Consider the following 26,716-nt stretch of genomic DNA (forward strand, 5'->3'; position numbering starts at 1 on the left):
TCTACAACGATAAAGTGAGACTAGATATTCAGTTCTAAAGTTGTATGATTCTATGACAAAAAGGGTATGGCAAAATAATGAGCCCATGTGATGAGTTCTGTGAATGTTCCATTCATTGGTGTTAAAATAATTTTCAGTGTTTAATTTCATCAAAATGCTGCATACTTTCTTCAAAGAAAAACAATTCATTCATGACCCTGTTGCATCTTTTCCACTGCACAAATTAAAGGCTTGCAAATGCACAGAATAGAAATATTTTCATTTCGAACTTTAAGAAAATTAATCCTTGGACAATCTTACTATCTCAGTAGAGCAGAGACATAATTAGAGGTAAGAGAGTAAAATCTACCTGGACATATTGCAGGGCATTTGCTATTTCCAATTAGCAACTTACTCCACCTGGTATTAAATCCCAAAAAAGAATTTTCCTTTTTTCTTGATTTATTTGACTTGGCACTTCACTTAAATATCAATTAACTTACTAAATTTAAATAATCACAATCACAAGCACCACAGTAAAATTTTCCTATAAAATCAACATTTTGTCTAAAATACCAAATAAAAAATAGGAAAAGGTATGAAATGCAATGCAGCGTTGTCTCTTCAAATAAGAGTGGGACTGTGCTCACTGATTATACTTTCCTTGATCATCTGAGTCAAATACAAACTCTATCATAGAACAAATTGGTCTGATGATATGACTCTCCATCATCTACCTCAAAATGCATATAAAAAGTGATTTCTTTTATACTACATTTGTTAGTTTTATCAAATACTTTGTTATTCTGTAATAATTATAAAAATTTAATTTTGATGTCAATTATGTACATATAGCTTTGAAATAAGAACTTACCTTAGGAATAGAAGAGAAAATAGCTTTCAGATCTCATACTAATGATTCTCATCATCTCATTTCTAAAAATTTTATTTCCTAAGTATCTCAAAAATAGAAACAGTGCCCTAATCCTAGACTTAACAAATGATGTAGACACTTAGAATTTAAGATGAAACAAATTATCTCAAGATTCATTAGAAAAAAAAACAGCAAATCTCTGTCAATTTTCTATGTCTTGGTCTTCCCCTTCACAGGTCTGTATGTCTGTCTATCCATCTATGTATCTATCCATCTGTCTGTCATATGAAGATAATTCACACAAATACAAGTGTTAGTACATATCTAGCTGTATATCTTGGCTTACTGTACCTCTAAATCACATAACTACACTTATATTATTTTTTTTTTTTATAATTTAAAATGCATTATCTTAAAGAAAAAATATACTTACTGCCCTCTAGAGGTATGAACCAGAAGTGTAATAAGTGTAGATGTTGCTGGGCAAATACAGTTTAAAGCTAACATGGCGTATTTAAACTCTTCTTCACAAACAACATGATCTGTTTGAAATAAAATAGGTAAATAAGAATAATTTACCTTGGGATAGTAGTATTTTTAAATAATATTAAAATAAAACAATAAATAAAATTACAAAAGTTTCAACACAAAGACACTTGTCTTAGAGATGCTTTTACGTGTGCAATTTCCCCCAGGAAAAAATGTTTCAAAAGAGAGAGTACTAGATTATGAGTTAAGTGATCAAGAGGGAAGGGGATTCTAGCCCCAGTTCTGTCATTAGTGAAATAGGCAGCCTTTGGCAAAATGCTTACTTTTCCTATGCCTCTTCTGGACAAGCAGATGAGAGGCAGATAGATTTGAGGTACAGTCTGGAAAATAAATCTGGGACTGTATAAAGTTTCCTTTAATTCTGATAAAAATTCTATGGTAAAAATGTATTAGTATTGATTTAAAGCATTATCAATTTATCAAATTCATAGTCACACAGCACACAGAATTACTAAATGACATGGTAGATAACATATACATAACATAGGAATAGATTTTGTACAATCAAAACAACTATAATATCAAGCAATAGAGATTAATGCTAAAATAAATTTAAGTTTAATTGTACTTTGACCTCAAGACCTACGGTCATAAACTCAAAAGATGATAGGGTCCAATCAGGAAACATAAAAAATAACAATTGAAGTTCAGTTACATAAAAACAATAGAGTGCCAAATATGGTGGTACATGAGAGGGTACAGGCCACGTTAAGGGGGGGGGGGGGTGGTACTCAGCCCACGTCCCTTACTTTCATAGAGCGAGGAAGGCTCAGATGCCAGATATGCAATTTTCCACAGAAGTCATATTTGAGAGAAGTGAACAAGGTATTGTTTACTTTAGGGAAAAAACCTTCCCTTCCCAAGTAAACAATTAGAGCTGGCATTAGAAGTAAAGACAATGTGTAAAGTTCTGAGATAATAAATATTCTTAGAAAATAGTTTTAGCTAAATTAAGAAACAGAAGGTTGAATTTGTAGATGAGTCAGATATCTATACAATGAACACATACCCAACACCATTGATGAAGAAACATAAAAAATTACTTGGGAAATGGTGCAGCAAATGCCCTGGACAGATAAATAATAAACTTACTCCTGGTTTCATGAGTTAACATATGAAAGAGCCCATTATTTTTTTCTTTTTCCTTCATTTCCTTATTTATTTACTTTTTCTTTTACATTTTATGGAAGAAATTGCTACAGTTACATCTCAGGATTTACTCAACATCAAAAAAAAAAAGAAAAATCAAGCATCTGCTAACAATGTTTCTGCCTCTCTCTTTTTTCTTTACTGCTTTTACAGTGTCTATTAGCCCATCAGCAAAGCACACATTACTGGAGATAACTTTGCACATAAATACAGAGTATGTTTGTAACTGTTTCAGTAGACATAGATCTTGAACAATACAGGTTTGAATTGCACAGGTCCACTTACACAAATTTTTTTCAGTAAATATTGTACAATACTATAAATGTATTTTCTCTTACCTATGACTTTCTTAACATTTTCTTTTCACTAGCTTACTTTATTGTAATTATATAGTACATAATGCACATAACATACAAAATATGCATTAATCAACTATTTATGTTATTGGTAAGGCTTCTGGCCAATGGTAGGCTCTTAAAGTTTTGGAGGAATCAAAAGTTGACTGTACAGGGCAGGGCCAGGCATGTGGCGGGGGAGGGGAGAGGGCAGTAAGGGGTTGGCGCAACAACACCCATGTTGTTCAAGGGGCAAAACTGTATATTAAATTATCTAGGAACACAAATACTGTGTAAATTAGGAGAAAATATATTTTATTCTGTTTGGCATTGTATGTCATTTATACAGATTTAAGATGTTTAATTACTAATATTAGCAATGTCAGTAGCTGACACATACTTAATGGTGCAAGTACCTCTCCTTTCCATTGTGCTTTCTTGAGTATTCATACCTGCACATTTACGTATTGAAATACATTATTATTCCCCTTTGTTTCTCCTTCAAATTATGATTAATATATTTATTATTTTAAATGTGTTCATATAGATACGTATATTTACTCTGAATTTCATTCCAGGGTAGTAAAGGAAGTGTTACAAAATATTTACTGTATAAAGGAGGCACTGGTTGAAATGCCATTGGTTGAAAACCACTGTTTAGACAAATGAGTTAATATATAATTATCATGGGATTCCTTGTTAGATAAAAAGAAAAAGTCAGTATTCTTTTCATAAAACAGAAATTGATTTAGTCAATATGGCTGATCAACACAGGGAAATATGATAGAATATTCAACTAGGTATATTCTTTTGCATAAATTACAGAAAACTGAAGCCCACTCTGTAAAACAGAAGTGAATATATCTTTAGACCTCTCCTCTTAAGTTCAAATATATGACTCCTTCTGAGACATTTTTAAAATACTAATCACTGTCCCCTAACCTGAACTGAGAAACTGATTCTTTCCTGCTACTTTGACCCTCACTTCCCAATGTCATACGACAGCCAAGGTTTACTGATATCACTAAAGCCGTCTCTATCCATTCCATTCTCCTGACTTGCTACAGGCTTCCAATCCTTATCCATAATTCTTAAGGGCCAGATACCCACTCTTAGAATTATTTTATTTTATTATTATTTTTTAGATTTTAGAAAGGCAATGTGCCTCATCTACCTTACCTAATGTAATACATCTAGGAAGCAACCTATGCTTTAAAATATTATTTCTGCAGTTAAATGTGTCAACATCTATACTAGTGGAAAAAATAAAATTCAGTGTTGGAATTGCCACCATATAATTTCAGGTCAGGTCAGATCTCACTAACAACAGAAATGCTTTTTTTTCCCCTGATATTTTCTGGATTTTAGAACTACACTAAGGGATCCTGAATCATTATTCAAACACTGATTATCTTTCACCTAGACAAATGCAACAATAACTTCTTAATTGCTCTTCTTGTCTTCCAACCCTTCAGCATTCCACCTATTACCCTTGTAAAACTGTGCTGTCCAATGAGAATTGCCACTGCCACATATGGGTATGTAAATTTAAATAAATTAGAACAAAATACAAACAGAAGTTCAGTTTCTCCATCTTATTAGCCATATTTCAATAGCAATAAATTGCTCAATAACATCTATGGCTACTGCCTACAGTATCAGACATTGCAAATACAGAACTTTTCCATTATCACCAATGACTGGATAGGGTTGTTTGATTAGCCAATGGTTTAATGACCATTCTTGAATCCTAACACTTATAGGATATATTTCAAATTCTTTAAAATGACATCATAGAGTGCCAGAATTTGGGTAATCTTACTAACATACTGTAACATCTTTTTATGACCCTTCTCTGTCTCATTGTTGCTAAAATTGGTCATCTATAATAACAGGAAAGAAGGAAGGTCATATGAGTGTACATACAGGTAGGTAGGTAGATGTGTAGGTGGAAGTTTACAAAAATTTTGTTTTTCTTCTTACGTTTCTATTTTCTTGGTGGGATGAATAGGTGGAAATGATGATTCAGTAAGACGATGGAAGTGAAAGAAGAAAATACAGCATAGTTGTTTAAGAAATCAGGGATGATCAATGTAAAGTGGGAATAGTCTGCAGATTGTCTTTCGTTTATTTTGTTTCCTCTGGCCACATTCAAATGCGTGGAAGTAAACACCGTCTTCTGTCAAAAAGAATTCACCACCGTTAACTTCTGACAAACAAGTCTAACTTATGTACAGAAGTTCAATGAACAGAGAATGAATTATAATAATGGATTATAATGGTGTGCTATGGAATTCATACAGGTTAAGAACAGAAGGCAGGATCTGCAGTTGTAACTAATAATAAACATTTGGTAGAAACAATGAATGTCATTCCCAGTGTAGTGAAGAGTTAGCTGGAGTTCCCAATTAGAGGATGTGAACTGGAATGATAAGTGGCAGCGGTCAAAGAAGGGGGGGGGGGGGGGCGTCACATTAACAGGTAATAACATGATCTGTAGAGTGTGTTTCCGGATGTGGATGCTGAGTTAGGATGGTGAACAAGAACATATATAATAGGGAAATTATAGGTACACAAGTCTAGGGCATTGAGAGAATCACTTTCATGGCTACCAGTATCGTTGAATATTATGACCAAGCAGTTTAGAAAAGAATGAGAGTGAACATGGAGAATGAGCGTTTTTCAGCTCAATTGTTTTATCAGCTACTAGTATTTCCTTTTTGGGATATTTCAAGTCACAAACTGACAGTTTTTATCAAATAATTTTATAATTACAAATGTAAGACAAAGTTACATAAAATTTAAGTACTACTGAAATGTATAAGGTAGAATTATGCCTGTAACAGAAGTGCTATTTTTCCTTATTATCCATTTTCCACTCTATCTGCAGAAACAACATACCTATGGAAACATGTCTAGAAACATGTTTGGAAAGGATAAGAACACTGATGAGTGGTGGTAGCACTTTGCTGACTTCAGTCACATATAGAAAGATGACCTCAGGTAAGAACTGATCACTTTGCAAGCAGAGAGAAAAAGGAATAAAGCTCTCTTAAGTAGGGCACTGTTTGCTTAAAGCCAGAAAGCCAAATCAAGAGTCCAAGAATCTGGACAGTTGCAGAACCAAAAAGTGAATTGCACCCTAAATAGCAGATGATACAATTCCAGCGTCTTCCATTAACATTTCTCCCAAACCAATAAAGCCAGACCTGTGGCAAGAATCAGATTAAAGTGCAGCCTTCTCACTCAAACTTATTGTTTCAAGTGATGCCAAAGTAGCTGCCATTATAATCAAAAAGGAGACATGAACAGGACAACAAAAGCCAGTAAATAAGGCAGGTTTAAGAGAGTTCTTGGAGAAGAACTTTGAAAACAATTACTGACACAGGGAAAGGAATGAAAGAAATCTGCTCCAATTTGAACTTCCTCTAAGGCCACAGAGAATAGAATAGTGCACAAGGAGACATGGTTATGAATAGACAAAAGAGTTATTCTATAAGAGCAGAATGAGTATATGATAAGGAATTTACTGCAAGGTCTCTGCCATTCATGTCCCACAGGATTTCATCATTGCTATGGGCCAATAACTGTTGTGTGTCTCTGGTTCTTTTTTCCAAACACCAATATTTTATTACAATTATCTTGTTTCACTATTTTATATTCATATGGGATTGGGGTGGAGGCAGCTAACTAATTTATTCGTGTGCGTGTTAATGGATGAGTATCTTAATGTAAAGGGAAATATCGTACACAAATGCTTAGATGAATAAGGATTTGAACTGTGGCTGCAACTGCTGTCACCCATATTCATTCTCTCCTTCTTCCTTTCAGTAATAGAAGTTCTTATTTCCTCTCACTCATCCCCAAATTTTAGCTGGGTGCATGGCTGCCCAGGTAAAAATTACACTGTCCAGCTTCCCATTCGTTAGATATGGTCACATGACTAAGTTTGTCCAAATTCTGTATTGTTTTTTTGTGGGCAAAACCACTTTTCCTAAACTCCTTCCTTCTTGTTGGTGAGACCACGTATATGGCAAAAGCCCAGTTTTGATTATGTAGACAGAGATAACTCCTTAGCAATGATAAAATCTGTCCATTTTTCTTTATGGCTTCTCGTTTCCCTCCCTTGCTGAAGAAAGCATTTCCTCTTTCAAAATTATGTGCATCTCATATATTCTCAACCTTTTGAAGTTTCTGTGTATTTACTTTAGATCTTTCTTGTCCGTGGCTTGCTGTTAAAGCATAAGCACATGAGATCAAGTGGTGTCACCACCACTAAGTGGGCCAAGCCATGGGCAAACACTGATCCCTCTGAGCCTAATCTGCTTTATTTTTAAATGTGAATAATAATAGAATATGCCTCATAGAATTGTTTTTAAGTTCATTTATTTATTTTGAGAGAGAAAGAGAGAGAGAGAGAGAGAGAGAGCACAGGCAGGATGGAGAGAGAGGTAAAGAGGGAGAATCCCAAGCAGATTGAGCACTGCCAGCGCAGAGCCTGACATGGGGCTCGAACCCACAAACTGCGAAATCATGACCTGAGCTGAAACCAAGAATTGGACACTTAACTGAATGAACCACTCAGGCACCCCTCATATTTTCTGAGAAGAAAAGTAAACAATGACTATGAAATGCTGATCTAAATTCTAAACAAGTACTATGTATCATTGCAATCGTGCATATTAAAAACAAAGATTTCAATAAACTGTCTTGAAATAATGCCAATAATATATTTAAAAAATTTAAGTAGCCAAACAATATAACATAAATTTATTGTTATAGAATTAAAACATGATCCTAGTCTTATAAAAATGCTGACTTCTGCATATATGTTCATATGTTCACATATATGTCTGAATAAACACAAAAAATTGTAAGAACAGGAACCAAACTGTTAATACTAACTACCTCAAGGAGTGGGAAAGTTTTCAAGGACTATCATTTTTAAAATAAGATTATGTGAAATGTTTGGTTTCTTTTTTATTGTGATGTTTATTATTTTAAAAAATTCAAAGGCTTTTAGATAAGCCATTATAATTAAATATACAAATTAATAGATACATATGAAGCAAATCTATTTTCAAGTCCCTTTTACTTTATGGCAAATAAAATTGTTAATTACATTTTAACAAGTCAGAATCTTTTTTTAAAAGTCTGCCTCAGTATTTTCTGAGCTCTTGTATGATTTAAAATACTAGAAGCTTCTTCCATGCAGTTGCTAGGTAACAGGTCTTTGGAAAGCAGTAACAACATTGGAAAGTGCACTAAACCAAGGCAGGGTTGTGATTTACAGAAATCAAATATCCTTTGGAAAAGAGCTTTTAAACAGAAACACAAAACAGGATAAACTTGAAAAAATGAATGTTATTTGCTTTTATTTTAAGGGGAAAAGTTTATTGCATGGACTGAACAAATTGTGTTATAAAAAACTCTCACATATCCTTTGCTTATTATACTGTTTATAAGCATGAGTGGGTCGATTGCTATGAAAATTGCTTTTTCTTCTTAGAAGAGAATGGATAATCTCTAACAATTGAGCTTTATTTTGATTTTTGTCACTTTAATCAATAAAATAACCAATTGATGAATGTGTGTGTGTGTGCACATATATATGTACACACATGCATGAGCACACATCAGAGACTTTTGCCAATTCCAGGATTGTGAGCCATGCAACCACTAACTGGCTAAGAATAGATTTAAGTAAACCTTTAAAAGTCATTTAGTTTTACAAGATCTAAATATAAGAATGCATATTAAATATATAGGATTCAACTCCATCTGAGATTGGCAATATTCTATAAAACAGATTTATTTCACCTCAGTAATAAAGAGTATAAAAAGCTTGCCTGATTTTCTTATTGCTTGAATCCCTGCATTATTCCAATGCTGCAATTTTAAAGTATCATACTAATTAAATGCTCGAAAGGAGAATCAAGTTTCCTGTACTCTAGTGCAAAAGTTTAATTCTATTAACCTCTCTTTCTTTTACACATGTCAGAAAACAGAAGTTAATCATTTTTGAAAAATTATTGTCCTCAGAATCCTTATTTCTTTATGTTCTAGCCAAAAGTATTCTTTCCTCACTAGCTCATGATAGTTATTGATGTCATGAGGGTTAATGATATAGTCATTTAATCATCTTAATAGTAATAACAATACCAACCAGCATTTCAGTTTTTATGTACATATGTATGTGTTTATATATGTGTGTATGTGTATATATTTTACTAAACCTCACAAAAGCTCTATAATGTATATTGTGTTAAACCATTTTCAGATAAGGAATCAGATGTTCAGAGGTAAAATAACTTGCCTAAACTCATTATTAATTTAAATTCAAACTACCTATGAAAACTCCACAATAATTATACAACTTTAAAATTCATTTACCAAACACATTAAAATAAGTGATATATTCAAGTGGTTTTTCCTTCTCCTGAACTCACATTAAATATTGCTGCTTGCTATCAGAGGGACAAATGGCTCAAACAGCCACTAAATTAAACTGATGACTGAAAAACATACAACCACTATGTTCCTCGAAACCCACCATTTCATGAAGGAGTTTGGAAGGAATGAAGTCAAATTTGACCTTGAAAACAATTTCACCACTTCGTAATTACACACACTAAAATCACAGCTGGACTAAAATGATTTGAGTCACTGATACAAAGGGATTTTGAAAGATCTCTATATTCATTAGTAGCAAATATACCTTTATACTGTGATAACTGTTACAATAAATGAATGAATGAATGAATGAATGCATGCATGCAGGTGCTATAAGGGGATACAAAAGGACACCTTTCCTGTCCTGGGGCAAATCAACAAAAGCATCCCCAAGGAAGTGATGTTTAAACTAAGATTTTGGGGCATCCAACTCTTGCTTTCAGCTCAGGTCATGATCTCACCGTTTGTGAGTTCAAGCCCCACCATGGGGCTTTGCACTGATAGAGTGCGGTCTACTTCAGATTCTCTCTCTTTCCCTCTCTCCCCTCCTCTCCCCTGCTGACTCTCTCTCAAAAATAACAAATAAATAAACTTTAAAGAATTTAAAAAATAAACTAAGATTTTAAGGGTAAATTAAGAATAAGTTAGTTGAATGGTGAAGAAAGTGGACAGAGGTAATTTTCTTAAAAATAAAATCAGAGGTAGGAGAATAAACTTTTGTGGAAACTAAATTAACAAAAAAAGAGAAAGGTCTAAGGATTAAGGAGAGAAAATATTACAAGGTTGCTGACAGACTATGAGACAATGAGATCCAGCATACAGATTAAAGGGAAGTGTATTGTAATAGAAGGAAAGCAGGGAGTAATAAGTGAAAATGAAGTAACATTTGGAAGATATGGTAGCAAAAACTTGAGGAAATTTTCACTTATTGTTTCCAGAAAACTAGGAAAAATGAGAAAAAGTTTGAAATTGTAACTGCAAGAGCAAAAGAGTGTTTTGATAAGAAAAAATTCCACTCTGTTAAGATGGCTTCTGAGCTGCCCAAATGAGTTTACAAGGACACAAATCTGACCCTCTAAGGGATTTTTTTTTTCCCCAGAGGTGCTCAGCCAAGGAGCAGGAAAAAAAGGATCCACCCATGTAGGATCTTGTTGTGTGTATGCTTTCTTTTCAAAAATAAAGGAAATTACTATAGTGATATGAGTTTGGTTGAAATGACAGCCCACAGAGCTCAGGTTGTTTAAAGAGGGCAGAAGAGAAGAAAGGAAAGAGAGGCCCATGAAGAATCCAGATTGATGATGCATTAGAACAATGCTCCTCAGCTATTTGTGATGAAGAACCAGTATTTTTTTTCTTCTTCATTTCCAACCCATTGCAGACACCATCCATGTCTATTGTGCATGGCTGATATAGAACTCATGCCATGTGTCACTCACCTATGATTCTGATGTGAGTCTATTCACTTTCCAAAGAGATAACTCATTGATTATGCCCTTGGATGTCACAGTGATGTCAAATTGCTATCAAAGTTTCTAAATGCTTACTCTCAATTGATGTACTTGTAGCCCAGCAAAAGTCTGTAGACTAAAACTTGTCATTGGACTACACTTTGAATAGCACTGCACTAAAAGTCATAATGAGGCAGAAGGAGTGTGTTTAGATAGTAATGGATGGTTGAATAAGCAAAATTGAAACACAGAAGATTGAGGCTGGCTATTGTGAGATTTGAATTGTGTAAATAAGACTGGAAGTATTTGCGATGATGTCAAGTCCAGGTAAACACTCCATTACATACCTCTTTCACTCTCTCAAGGAATTCTTGCCAATTAAATGGAAAATGGATCTTCTGAATCAAGATTAAATTCTATGAAGATTAAATATAATATCTTAGCACTTGTAAAAGTGCATGATAAAGTAGAAAAATGTTACAAATGTTGTCCTGTACTCTATTTAAAGATCATTAGATTTGGAGTCACAAAATACAAGTCTGAATCCCATGCCTTTAAGCATGTAGTCTTAGGCAACTATGCTTAGTAACATATTAGACAAATAAGTATAGTTATTTACATCTACCTTATAAAAATATAAATTTCAGATTGAACTAACATAGGACACCATGCAGTAAATTATAAATTTCTATACCAAGTAGATATTTTTGTTTTAGAAAAATGGAGAATAAATGGAAATATGAGCTTATATGAGTGTACACCTTTCCTTTAACAATACAAGAAGATGCTATGATTTATCTGATCCTCCCAGGCAAATGACAACCCATAGCCATATTTATAGTTGTCATGTGTAATCTGTGACAGCTGTTTTTGCTAGTGTCATTACTCTGGACAAAATTTCAGAAGAAGCTCTCACTTCATCACTTATATTAGGCATTTAATACATACTTATTGGCTATTGCCCGCCTTTTGGCAGTCTCCCATAATAACCAAATCTTTCCCTTTTCCTCCAAAATGTTTTTATCAAATGACAAATGATAGATAGGTAGATGATATATAGAAGATAGATAGATGATAGATAGGAGATAGATAGATAGATAGATAGATAGATAGATAGATAGATTAGATAGATGATAGGTGATAGATTAGAGAGATAGATGATAGATATGAGGGGGGAGAGAGAGAGACGATAGATAGATAGATAGATAGATAGATAGATAGATAGATAGATAAGATAGAGAGATAGATGATAGGTGATAGATTAGATAGAGAGATAGATGATAGATATGGGGGGAGAGATGATAGATAGATGATAGATAGATAGATAGATAGATAGATAGATAGATAGATAGATAGTAGATAGATAGTTGCTACTGTCAACTAGATGGTCATCTAACAATCTAAAAGTAAAAGTAAAGGACAAAAGAAGATTGAAATTTGAGTTTTACTGGGGGCATATGTAACTTAAAAGGAATTCCTCAATGCAAAAGTGAGGTTGATTTCATGGGTAATTGAGCCAAATGTTTTGTCTAGCTGAGTCCTTCCCTACTTGGCCACAATATCACCAAAATTCCACCAAACAGCCCCCACAATTCTTCAATATAATATTCATATCAACGGATTCCAAGAAATAAAGTAAATTGGACATTTTAGTCATTCACTCTCCACACACTCTTTTTGACCTTAAGGGACAATCCTAGAGGTTGCTACAAATTCTGTCTAAAAGGAAGTAACTTCTGGAAAGTACACTGATTTGAACTATTAAATGATGAATCTATGGACAATCTAGAGGCAAAAATCACAAAAGTGCCAAAAAGAGATAAAACTTTTGTTAGTTAAAAGCACCATAGGGGCGCCTGGGTGGCGCAGTCGGTTAAGCGTCCGACTTCAGCCAGGTCACGATCTCGCGGTCCGTGAGTTCGAGCCCCGTGTCAGGCTCTGGGCTGATGGCTCAGAGCCTGGAGCCTGTTTCCGATTCTGTGTCTCCCTCTCTCTCTGCCCCTCCCCCGTTCATGCTCTGTCTCTCTCTGTCCCAAAAATAAATAAACGTTGAAAAAAAAAATTAAAAAAAAAAAGCACCATAAACATAATCCAAAGACAACTTGAAAACTGAAAAAAACAATGCAATTTTAAAAAAATCAAAGTGTTCATAACTTAAGAGTATGAAAAACCTCTATAATTCACTAAGAAAAATAGTCACCTCTATAGAAAGTAAGAGTTCGGGGCTATATTTTACATATGAATGAACACACAAATTAAATGGACAATAGATACATGTGAATGAACAGCTCTGTCAGTAATCAATAATTGAAAATTAAAATGAACTATTAACAGCAATATCACATATCTCTTAATAGCACACATTTTGGAGACAGAGAACATGGATTAAAGGCTTAGTTCCACCACTTAGTATGGCTTCATCAGCACTTTACTTAATATCTTTGTGTCTCAATTTCCTCATCTGTAAAACAAGAATACTACTGTTCCTTTAACAACATGAGGGTTAGGTGCACCAACCTCTGCATAAATGGAAAATCCACGTGTAATATCTGACTACCCTAAAACTTAACTACCAATAGTCTACCATTGACTAGAAGCCTTACCAATAGCATCCAGTGGATTAACACAGAAATTGTATAATATACGTATTATATACTGTATTCGTATAATAAAGTAAGCTAGAGAAAAGAAAATGTTATTGAGAAAATGATAAGGAAAATATAATTATAGTACTGTCCTGTATTTATTGGACAAAAAAATACACATATAAGTGGACCCGTGCAGCTCAAATTCGTGTTGTTCGAGAGTGAACTATACCAATAAAATCTACTTATGGTAGCAAGCCTCCTGGACAGCCACTAGTGGTTCTCCCATCCTGGTATTCACAGAATAGGGCTGATCTGTGTAACCAGTAGGATATTGTGGAAATAACAGTGTGGGACAGCCAGAGCTATGTCATGAAAGATATTGTGGCTTCTGCCTTGCTGCCTTTTAGGTCAATGTTTTCTGGGAGAAGTCAGCTGCCACATCGTAAGGACACTCAAGTAGCCCCAAGAAAAAGTCCAAGAAGTAAAGAACTGAGGCCTCCTGCAACAGCCAGCACTAACTTGCCAGTAAGTGAGTACTGGCACTTGTGAGTAAAGAGTGAACCACACCGGAAACAGATCTCCCAGTGTAGGTGCAGCCTTCAGTAACTGTAGTTCCAACTGACATCTTCATTGCAACATCATAAATACCCTGATTATTACTTCTCTCAAATTCTTGACCCACAGAAAATGTGAAATAATAAATGTTTATTGTTTATACCACAGAATTTTGTGCTTGTTACACAGCAATAGATAACTAACATATTACTTTATAATATAAGGTTGTGATGAAAACTAATTGACTTCATCTACAAAAAGTGTTTTAGAACAGTAGTCCTTGCACATAATAAGCATTATATAAATGTTGGCTGCCAATATTAGTGTAACTATAATAATAATAAGAGAACTCTTAATATTATTTTTCCTTTGCCCAAGGGGCAAGAGTTAAAAAGAATATTGCTTACTTTTGCAAAAGTAAGTTATACATTTCTGAAGAGCAAATTGGCACTGCATATTAAAAATCATAAAAGGACACATACTATTCACCTTAGAAATTACACTAGATAATCATCTTAAGCTTATCGCCCACGTCCAGGAAAACTTCTCTTATGGTAACTGAGGATGTATTATTTTATTTATTTACTTATTATTTTAGTTCTTGACAAAAGTGAGTCTTAGTACGCTGAAAAACAAAGAATATTGAATACACAATCCAAGGAGGAGCTAATTCATCAAAATTACTAATCTACAATTTCAACAGATCACACATTTCTTTTTCTTATTTTCAAACACATAAACTTCCAAAAATTGTTGGAAATAACTTATCTAAGCTCATGACATTCACCTTGGTGATTTTTAAAAACAGCTATCACTTTTTAATTTTGCTTATTTTTCATCCTTCATTGGAAGCTAAGTTAACATTCTCAAGAAGGAAGTAGGTACTGACTGATCATCAGTTTTTGTCTCTATGAATATAGGGCTACAGAATAGCTTGATGGCTTAAATGAGAACTTGGCACCAATGAAAGTTATTATTATATTAAAATATTACATGGCATTTGTCATGGGTTATAAAATATAACAATATGCTGATTTCACAGATTCATAAATTTATATACATTATCTTTTACCTACCTAATAATGATATTTTAGTTCACATTAACAAATTATTATAGTCTATACAAACATAACTTTTATAGCTGTAATTAAGTGAATAACATGTTCCCTGCTTAGATATAACGATTTATAAATATTTTCATGGCATTAATTATACTTAATAATTTGGACCTTGTGTGAAAAAAATGTAAAAATATAAAATCTATAAACAAATTAAAAAACAACATTATCAGCAAAATCACCTTCTAGCTAATAATATGTTTCTATATAAAAATGAAATACAATTCATTATACATGAATTATATTAATAAAATTGTTACCTTACTTTAAGTAATTCCATATCTTACTTATTTCATTTGTATTGCCTCTCATTTTAATATAATCTAATAATGACTTTTGGTTGGAAAATACATATACACACCACATCCATGTATCTTGTGTATCTATTCTCATATGGCTAGACATTGTTGTTTCCTTCTACATTTATCCTTACAATAAAATTTAATAAATGTCCTTCTACTTAAATGTTGTATGCAATTCATTCTACTTCCTTATGAAACCTTCATGTAACTGTGTAAACAGATGTTAGTGATGTCTCTATCCTTTCTGGATTTCTATCTATACATCCTTTTACTACTTAAACAAATAAACTCATACCTGTGCTCCCCATCAGGCAATTCCTAAAATTACCTCTAGCACGGCATTCTAAGAACACACATTTTAATATGAAATGCTGCTCAAGGAAAAAAATGAAATGATGCAGAAAAAATTACAGGAATCTGTTTATATTTCTGATGCTCTTACTCTAATTCACTCTTCTCCTCCACAACTTTTTTTACTATAATATGATGAAACATTACTTTCATATCTGAAAGACATATATATGTCAGATATATACATATAGATAGATGATAGATAGATAGACAGACAGATGATAGATGATAGACAGATGATAGATAGATAGATAGATAGATAGATAGATAGATAGATAGATAGATAAATAGATAGATATCTGTCTACAGTTCCTGGAACAGAGCTTCTGAAATGCTGTATTTCTTGGGTGATAAGAGCCCTAGGAGTTTCTTTTGTTCTAATATTGGTCTTTGACTTACTCCCTGACACAGGTCTCCTAAAACCCTTGTAAATTCTGAAATGGTAAGAATGCCAGGAGCCTCTTTTGTTCTAATGAAGCAACTTTGGATGAGTTCCTGGATAACTCCTAGATGGGGGCTGGTCCCCAGAAAGACCAAATCATGATTAGAAGATTAGAAGATTCAGTTCCACCTCCCCCCTCCTCCAGAGAGAGGATAGGGGCAGCCCGGAAATGGAGTTATCATTGATCATGCCCACAGGAGGAAGCATCCATAAATCCCAACAGTAGGGGGTTAGGAGAACTTTCAGGTTGGTACATACATACACTGGGAAGGTGACATGCCCCAACTCCATAAAGACAGAAACTCCTGCACAAGGGACCCTCCCAGACCTCTACCCTATGAATCTTTTCATCTGGTTGTTTTCTGTATCCTTTACCATGCCCTTTATTAAACTAGTAAATGTAAGTAAATATTTCCCTGAGTTCTTTGAGCCACTCTAGTAAATCAATCAAACCCAAGAAGGGGGTGCTGGACTTGCAACCTATAGCCAAATGTTGGTCAGCAGAAGCACAGGTGACAACCTGGACATGCAAATGGCCTCTGAAAGGGGTGGGGGAAGGGCAGTCCCTGAGCCCTCCCGTGTGGGATCTGATGCTATCTCTGGGTAGAGTCAGACTTGAGTTGAACTGTAAGACATTCAGCTGGTATCCTAGAGAACTGCTTGATGTGGGGAAGACACCTCTACATATTTGGTAACCAGAGAGTCAGAAGTAATGTTCCTATGTGATTAGTGAAGTAGTCTCACCAGGGAGAAAACACAGTAGGGAAGAATCAGGTTTTTCCCTACACGGTGGGGGGGGGGGGGGGGGGGGGGGAAGACTGCAATTTTTTTTCCTTTTTACTATTTTATATATTATTGCATATTTGTATTTTACTGAGTTATAGTACTACTTCTGAACATTCTTAATGGATCTTTTAAGTTTTTAAATCTTATAATATAGCCTATATGCTAGTAATAATAAGATACTATGAGTCGAGCACTGTGCATGTCACTGAAGAGCATTTAAGAAACTCCTATTCTAGGTAGAGGCACCTAGCTGGCTCAGTCAGTAGAGCTCGCAATTCTTCATCTTGGGGTTGTAAGTTCAAGCCCCACATTAGGTGTAGAGACTTACTCAAAAATAAAATCTTTAAAAAAAAAAAAAAAGAAACTCCTACTCAGGAGTTAAATGAAAATCGAAGCAAGCTACAAATCAATTCATAAACTGCTATAATACAATTTATATTAAACGGGAGGATATACAAAAAAGAGAGGAGAGTGGCAGAAATCAAATAAACTGATTTCTCACTATCTTTGGCTCCCATAGTTAAGTGATGATCTGGTCCACAGAATATATCTGAAATGATTCATGAATCTTTCTCACTTTCCACATCCATCATCACTACTCTGGTTCAATCACTCAGTCTCTCTCACCTGAACACTCTAATAGCTTTCTAAATAATCACCCCTATGAGACCCTTTGTGTCCTGTCCACTGCACTCCACAAGTCCCCTGGAGTTACTTTATTATCTAGTTAAAATGTTATACCTTCAACAATAACTTTCATTAATCTCCTTCAACATTCCAATTCTTTAGTAAAGGCTAATTCACAGTCTCTCTCCACCCATCCCCAAACACATGCTTGTGTGTGCACAGCATGCTGTCATACATGTTTTGAGGCAACATTAGATAAATATCCTGTGATAATATTTGCCATCATCTTTATATTAGGATTTCATTCTTTGGGGATTAAAAGTCTTATTTTAAGAGACTTTTCAATACAAACATAATTACTCCAGAGATGAGGGTATTATATTAAATTATAAAAACTTTACGTAAAATAGGTCTATCAGATTGACTAATCTCATCGAGCAAAATCTGATAAGACTAGAACAGAAATGGAATCATGAGTTTTGATATATATGGAGGGTGGCAAGGGCAGGAGAGGAGGATCATAAGGTCATAGTTGAAGCTCTATGTGGAAAGAACAGGCTCTGTTAGAGTAGTATTCTCGGGCAAAATGTAAAAGTACACTGGCTCATTCTTGATAAAAAGGGTGAAAGGTAAAGAAAATGAGAAAACCGGCCATTGGAATAGACAGCTAGTCCATCTGATTTATCATCATACTACTAGTACCTAGAATAACAAATTGTTCACAGTAGGACTTAATAACATTGTTTGAATGAGTAAATGTGGGTGCAAGATGATATACCTGTTATTCTTTATAAATCATTGTTATTAAGAAACTACATTACAGACTGAAAATCATAGATCTAGGATATGATAAAAAATGCCTGGCACTTTCCAAAGACAGAAGAAGAAATATGCTACTCTGGCTTTCAGAACCATGAAATTGAGTCTTGGAGAAATATAAGACTATAAGAAAATTAATGGAGAAAAATATAAAGATGCTTCAAGTTCATTTAATTTTAAGTTCCCCACAAGAAAATGGCTTGAAATACATAATGTTCAATGGCAATTTAATCAAGTGTCAAAGAGAACAAACAGGAAAGTTGGTTTGGTTATTTAATAGACCCACAAATTAAAATCTTAGAAACTATAAAAAAGTAAAGCAAATAAGTTACCGATATTTTTGTTAAGAGGAATGAAATACTAGAAAATATTTCACTTAAGGAATAATTTACACCAATGTTAATTTTTTAGCTTTGAGTAAATGGACCATGATTATATAAGAAATTAACATCCCAGGAAGCTGTGTGATATGAAGGGTATATGGGAATGCTCCATACTGTATATACTAATCTTCCAAATTTAATTATTTCAATAAAAAATTAAAAAGCAAATGCAATAAAAAAATGGAATATTGATTTAATACTGAATAGTACCATACACTTATAAAAGATATTTGGGGAACAACTGACAACATTTAAACATGAACCAGATCCATGAAATTATTTAATCTTCTCAGAGGTAAAAATGTTATTGTGGGTACACGGCAGAATGTCATTCTTAGGAAAAGCATGCTGAAGTTAAAAATACGTGCATATCTGTGTGCGTATCTGTGTGTGTGTATGTGTGTGAGTGTGTGTCAGTAGGAAGAGAAGATTAAGCAAATGTGGGAAAATGTTAATTGCTGAATGTAAATGGAGGGAATACAGGTTTTCATTGTATAATTTTAAACTGTATATGTTTGATTTTTTGCAAAGTAAAAAATAGTGAGGAAAGAAAAAAATTTAAAGACTCTCCAAATTGTGCTGGTTTTGAACAGACCTTAGGTTAAGTGGCTTCTGATAATCTGTATCATAATACAAAATCAAAGAAAAAATATTTCCACCTGAAAATGAAGAATTTTAAAAATTGTGGTAACTTATCTTTTGAAAAAAATAGGAATTCAAAGCATTATGTTCTTAAGAAGGTTGTAAGAATGAAATTTAAAATGATATCTATGTGGGTGTTTTATGGGAAATGAAGAAATTATTCAGCATGAAAAACTCACACCTTACCATTTGGTGAAAGTCAAGCATTGCACTTACATATGTTATTTAGAAACAGCTGAGATAATTTCCAATATTTATATTACTTGGAAATATTTTTCTACTCTCTTTTTTGGGTAGAAAAAAGTGAGGCATTGGAATGTCTGGTGTTTCAGCAAAAAAATTAATGGTGACGAAATTGAGGTAAGACCTTCAGTTTTTAGTCAAATTATTTCTCCAAGATCTGTGTTTGTGTGGGCACAGACATGTGCACATATGTGCATACTGTAAACAATATTGCTTTTATAATGATAGCAACTACCTACTATAAGAAAGATATAAGTTTCTACAATATTGTCAATGGTATTGTTAAAAATATTTTTGTCTATACTTTTAACTTGTATTGCAATTGAAATCTTTTTTTTTTTAATTCCCAGAACCAACTCCTACTGTTCTAGTATAATGAATCATTCTTCTAGGCATGTTTAAGCTGTGAAGTAGAGAGAATTTCATTCAGTCAACACTTTACTCTTGAGGTACAATTCTTCCTTTCATTCATGTACTTTAACTCAAATTCTCTTATGAAATATCATAGTCAAAGCATGGAAAATAAAATTTATAGAAAATTCACAACCTACAAATTGATTTTTATGTTCTTTACTCTTTTACATTTTCTACTCCTACAAATTTATTAACATTCCTCACGCCTATCTATAGGTGAAAATTTACCAATTTAATTTTTAGGTCTTCTTACATTCTGTTAAAATGACGTAGAAAATTTTCAAGGACCCAGAATGTTGAAAGTTTGTTGACAAAAGAAAGGGAATTGAATATTCACTCACAGGTGACATAACCCTTTATTTGGGGGGTGAAGATAGAGGCAGCGTAAATTTAGCAATGAATTTACTCATATAACAGGAATTCACCTCCCACTGATTTTCTGAGTAATTTCATCTGACTAGGAGACAAATAGCAAACTTCTTTTAGATTCAAATAATTGGACAGCATAGTTTATTCTTTAAGTTCATTCAAGGATTTTCAATAAAGCAGTTCTTTTCCTAGTATACCACATTTTTTTCTTATGTTTGTCTTGTTTCATGTTTTCTTTTTTAATGATTTTTGCAATACAGAGTGAAGAAAGAGATATGGGCTTGGTTTTATTCTGATTAAAATCTACAGAAACATGTCCGAAAGCTGAACTATTATAATGTTTTCCTTTTTCATCATGGTTTTGCCACGGAGGAGAAAATCTGTGAAGGGCTTAATAATGTGGAGTCCTTTTTTCTAGGTGATTTCAGATCACATATATGACCTTGGAGGCACTCTACTAGAATTGCTAGTCCTACAAGAAGCTGACAAAGAATACAAGATGTTACAAAACCACATTTTTATATTAGTCATAGCTATGGAACAGTGCCATTACTTCTTCCTATGTTTCAGTACCAACTGCCACTTCTTAAAAAAGAAGTGTATTGATAAAAAATATTTCTCACTGGAAAAGAGATTTAACACAACCAAAGCTATAGTACCATTTGACTCTTGTTCTCCAGAGGTTGACAAAAATAATCCACCAGGAAGAATCTTTTAAAAATAATGATATTGTAAAAGAATGTTGGCATTGATACACTGGAAAAAGGAAACTAGTGAGTTTAGGTTGACGTTAGAGGTACAAAGGTATAGCTGCCTACCATAACACACAAACAGTGATTGCTATTGCAAATGTGCTGAGGAATATGAAGAGCACCAGTAAGCTTATAGGCAGAAATCGTGGACACCCAGGAAAGAAGAAAAGTGGAGTGTTCTGACACAGCCATGATCATGACATGACCTAGTGTGGTGTCAGTGGATAAGCCTGGGATACTCAGGGAGTCTGCCCTGTAGGACTTGATGGATTGAATGCAAACAATGGAAGGATGACTCATAGGTTTTGGGGAAGAAAGAGACAGAAACAGATTTCAAGTCAGGAAGAATCAATAAATATTTCTAGATATCTTAATTTTGAGACAACTGTTAGAAACCTAATGGGAGATACTGACTGTACAGCTGGAGATACAAGACTGAAGCTCATAGTGAATACTGAGGCAGAGATTTAATTTTGGAAATCATATAAATGTATAAGATCCCCTTTTTCTTAGTGGAATATATGTATAATTATATATTATATAATCTTATATAAATAATGGCAATTTTATTTCACGCTTTTCAATGCTTACTACTTTTATTTTTGTAATCTTACTGCACTCCTTAGGATTTCCAGGAAAAAGCTGAGTAAAAGTGGTTTTAGTAAGCACCTTTGTTTGAATGTACTCTTAAAGGTAAACTTTCAATATGTGGTCATTAAATGTTCTTTATTCCTCTAGGTTATTTTGTAGATAATTTTCCTTAGCTTAATGAATGTTTTCCTCATGGCCTTCTAACCCTGTTTCTTTCTTTTTTTTTTTTTAATTGTAAATCGATACTGAATCCTCTCTCAAATGCTTTTTTTGTATGCATTAAAATCATGATTCTAATTTCTCTTTTAACATAAAGATCTCTTTCTACAATAATTTCAGCTTGGTAATATTATTTTTTAAATACATTACTTTGTTACTTCTGTAGTACATTTTATATACTAAATTGATCTCTAATCATTTCTTATACTCTCTTCAATGAATTTTGGATCATGGCTAGGATAGCCTCATAAAATGAGTCTGGGAAATATCTTTTTTTTCTATTTTCTGGAAAACATGTGCAAGCTGAGAACTATGTGCTTTTTGAATATTTACTATAATTAGCAGTTTATAAAACATTATGAGCAATCCTCAGTTACTTTTCCTGGAAACAAGGGTAACACAGTTTTGTTAGGATGAGAAATAGACATTTAAGATTAATGATAATCATCAATTTGATAGGTACCAATTACTAGTGGTTGATGTTCTTTTGAATATTTTTTTATCATAACAACCCTATGGGACAGTTTCCCTTATTATCCTCTTCTTCTATATCAAAGAACTCAAGTTGAGAGGCGCTTGTGTGGCTCAGCCAATTGAATGACTGACTCTTGATTTTGACTCAGGTCATGATCCCAGAGTTGTGGGATCAAGCTTCACACTTGGCTCCATGCTGAGCATGAAGCCTGCTTAGGATTCCCTCTCTCTCTCTCTGCCCCTCCCCCTGCTTGCTTTCTCTCTCTCTCTTTCAAATTAAAAAATATAAATAAATTAAAAAAAAAACTCAAGTCAAGAGAAATTAAGGAGCTTGGGATCATGCAGTTACTATATAACAGAATGAAGATTTGACTGAGGATGGTCTCTTTACAGATTTCCCAATATCAGTTTCTTTACTTTGACAAATTTATTATAAAAAGGAAAATTGCTGAAAGTAAACTTGTTGTATGAGATTGTTTGAGTTTATTTTCTTCTTAGGAAACTTGTGGTGATTAAAATAATCAAATTATCTATGAAGTATATTTTTATGCTATTGAATCTCATTAAAATTTGTAGTGTGCATGGATTTGTATTCAGAAATTCTGTATCATAGCTATTATTCTACTGAGGACTTTCTATCTCTAGACTTACTATTTTTACTTTCCTGTCTTGGTGAAATGAACAAAAGCATATCTTTTCTGCTGCTGAAATCAAGCCCACCTAGACTTTTCCTCTGTAACTCTCATCAAAGTGTAGAGGATTATTTTAATTATAATTAATGATATAATAATTCATTCAAATGATATTTTAACAAGTCAATAGTTTACCTTAATGAATGCCTATAGTCATTTTGTTCAGAAGAAAAGGATCCATACATGATAGGAAAGGTAGATCTGTATAAAGGAATAATTGGTAGGTTGCTATATTGTTTTTATTTTTTAATATTTTATAAACTCATAACCCAAATTTTGAAGTTTCTTTTCCTTTTTTAAAAACATGGATTTACTTTTTAAAAATATATAAATTATAGTCATAGTAGTAGTGCCACAATTTAGGGTGTATTAAAGGGGCTATTTAAATAAAGAGAAACAGGGCACCTGCGTGGCTCAGTTGATTAAGTGTCAGACTTGATTTTGGCTCAGGTCATGATCTCATGGTTCCTGAGACCAAGCCTCATAATGGGCTCTGTGCTGACAGCATGGAGCCTGCTTGAGAGTCTCTCTCTCCCTCCCTCTCTCTCTCTCTTCTATGCCTCCTTCACTCATGCATGCGCTCTGTCTCTCAAAATAAACATTTTAAGGTAAATAAAAAAATAAAATTATCCCATTTTATATCCTGTGATAATTAGAATTGTGCTATTTAACATTTATAATGAAAAGACAGTAATATAAATATTATCAAATGATATGGTTTAAAAGTAAAGCAAATATTATTTTATTACAAATGATATTTGTTATCTATTGCCAAATAACAAATAACTACAAAGCATAGTGACTTAAAGCAAGCAACACTTTTATTTCTCAAAATTCTGTAGGTTAACATGACTCCTTGGGTTGGCTGTGGGCAAATCAGGAGATAGAGAGGTAGGATGCCTAGGATGGATAAGTCTCATTTTCCAAGTGATTGTTCATCTTTAGGGAGGCTAAATTGGGATCCTTTACATGCAGTCTCTGGGTAATGTTCCAGTGAAGGGAAAGCAAAAGCATAGACTTTTAATGCTTAGCCTCTGAAGTCATACAGTGTAACTTTTGTCACATTCTATTGGGCAAAGCAAGTCACAAGACCAGCACCTATTCAAGTGGTGGGGAATTGCATTTCATCTCTTAATGGTATAAGCTGCAAGGTCCCATCAACATAGGACATAGACACAGGGAACATGGTTCATTGAAGACCATTATTTTAACAATCTTCCATACAAACTAAGTGACAGCTTGATACACTTCCTTTTGAAATGCAAAGTCCATAATCTTTTAACCTCATGCTGAGATGTAAAATATATTATATTGGTTGCAGAGTCTCATACATCACCCCAAAGTGTCTTATGGCATTTTAATGAAACCAGGATGCTTTCTTCTTTTTATAATATAAGAAAAGAGTTCCTCTGAGATGTTGTCATCTCAGCCATAAAAGAATACAGACATCATTAAGAGGAATTTCAGCAGGTGCCATACATTAGATATATTGTGATACACTATCAGGATAGAATTTTTAACTATCTCATTCATTTCAATGGGTTTATCAAAAAAATGGCAAAACAAGAATATGAAAGAGAATCGATACAAATAGTCTTTGTAATTTCTTGTTTGTAAAGATGGACTGTTTCAGTGAGTTTGATCTATCTGTTGTGAGCCTATCTATGGCCTGCTAAGAAAGGGAAAAGAACAAAAGTCTATTCTGAAATTTAGTAATAACACATTCAAAATTATGATCCACATTCGATTTCCATTTATTGAGCACCTAGTATGTTTCCGATATTATTTAATTCTTACTGTTAATCCTAACTAATGGAATAAAGACATCATAATTACGATACATAATTTAACAAAAAAGAAATATGGGGTTCAGAACTCTAATTTGCCTACCTAAATCTTAAGTGGTGGCACTCAAATTTAAATTCTCATTTTTAGGACTTGGTCTGATGCTTATGCCATTACAACCTTCCTAAAAAATTATATCATTAGAAGTCATTATCAGGTATGATTAAGAACTTTATAAAAATATTCCTTTTGCTAAATAACAATAAAAAGGGAGCAGCTTAGTTGCAAAGGTCTTTTAAATAAACAATTGGCATTTCTTTAATGCTAATTAAATATGTAACAGGTAGCAGATGGAGAATTTACATGTATTTTCCACTAAATTTCACAAAGTCATTTACAAAGGAGGTGCTGTTATTTTTAATTTTCAGTTTAAGGAACAGGCTTAAAAATGCCCTGGCACCATCATCACAATTTTAATCAGTTATTAGTACTTAAAAAAACCTTCCAGACAGATACTTAAATGCTGCCATAGTTGAGAGCCATTGCTTTGTTTACAATAAATTTTAGGAAAAAAAAAATGATGCCATTAGAAGCAAAGTTAAAAGATAAAAAAACAGAGCAAATTGAATGGCAATATTTTTTGTTATTATTTAGAAATTTTTTAGTGCTTATAATTTTTTCACTAAAAATCATATACAAATAGGTAAATATTATGAGATATGTAAACACATCTTCTGAAGGAAATACATTTTGCTAATGCATAGTTAAAATGGTTTACATCTTAATGGTGTTTGCAGCTTCAATTATGAAGGTGAAATGTTAAAAAAACAAAGTTTTTTTTTTTTTTTTTACATGAATATAAATTACTGTCTGGATCAAAATTAGTTCTTACAGAAACATTTAAGAAAAAATTAAAGTATCATCTTACTGTTCAATTTCCTAACAGTTTAAAGTATAATCTCAGATGAAATTACTTCAAAAGCAGTGTCTCTATGAAAAACTCACATGTATGTTTTTCTTGAAATGTTTTCAAAATCTATCTCTAAATAAATCTATTTGTACTTGAATACATTTCAGTAGTACTCTAATGCATGGGAAGTTTACTTGTGTATTAAATAATCTATAGCAAAACACTATCTATCTGTGTAAACATAAGAATAAATTAATAGATATATAGCATTTGAAACCTATGTTTATATTATGCATAAAACTGTAAGTGCTAATCTATTTATAGTCTTATCAAGATATCCAGGAAATTCAGTTGCTAAAATCACCAAGTTACATAAAAAATTAAAGATACACTCCCAAAATATTATCTTGCCACTTTTTAAAGTGAGTAACTTCTTTTATAACAAGTAGATGATAAAAGGAATCCCTCTATTCTATACATTCATGAATATATTAAGTTGCTACTAATTTCAGAGACATATCTCTTACCATCCAATTTGAAATTTGAAATTAAACTTACCAGCAAATTTGATATGAAATTTATTTTCAGGCTTCAATATCTGGACATACAAAGGGCAATTTGGAGCAAAATCTTTTACAGCCCATGCTCTCAAAATTGTTTGATGGTCCTGAAATGATAAATATCAAAATATCATGAAATAAAATGAAAAATTTATACTACATAAAGTAAAAATAATCAACCAATGTGTTAAATGCGCACATCCACAATTTAAAGTTAAACATATTTTAATTAAACATACAAACATACAAAATAATTAATTCAAGGACTTATTTGTAAATATATTTATTATTTCTACAAAGGAGATTA

General features: G+C 33.1%; 1 protein-coding gene across 12 annotated transcripts in view; it reads right to left on the minus strand.

Annotated features, from left to right (window-relative positions):
* The window catches only part of KCNT2 (potassium sodium-activated channel subfamily T member 2), a 364,649-nt gene that overhangs the window by 135,972 nt on the left and 201,961 nt on the right, over positions 1–26,716 (minus strand). For all 12 annotated transcript variants that reach the window (XR_015245793.1, XM_086693290.1, XM_086693289.1 and 9 more), the window contains 2 exons: positions 26,408–26,516; positions 1,287–1,395 (listed from right to left, as the gene is read on the minus strand). Coding sequence is in view for 11 of the 12 variants with exons in the window: in XM_086693290.1 (XP_086549416.1) it covers positions 1,287–1,395; positions 26,408–26,516 (218 nt within the window). In the remaining variant the exon portion in view is untranslated. The remainder of the gene's footprint in view (positions 1–1,286; positions 1,396–26,407; positions 26,517–26,716) is intronic.

Source organism: Puma concolor, chromosome E4 (assembly GCF_028749965.1).
Source record: "Puma concolor isolate L17-30 chromosome E4, mPumCon1.1.hap2, whole genome shotgun sequence".
In the NCBI taxonomy this organism is placed as follows: domain Eukaryota; kingdom Metazoa; phylum Chordata; class Mammalia; order Carnivora; family Felidae; genus Puma; species Puma concolor.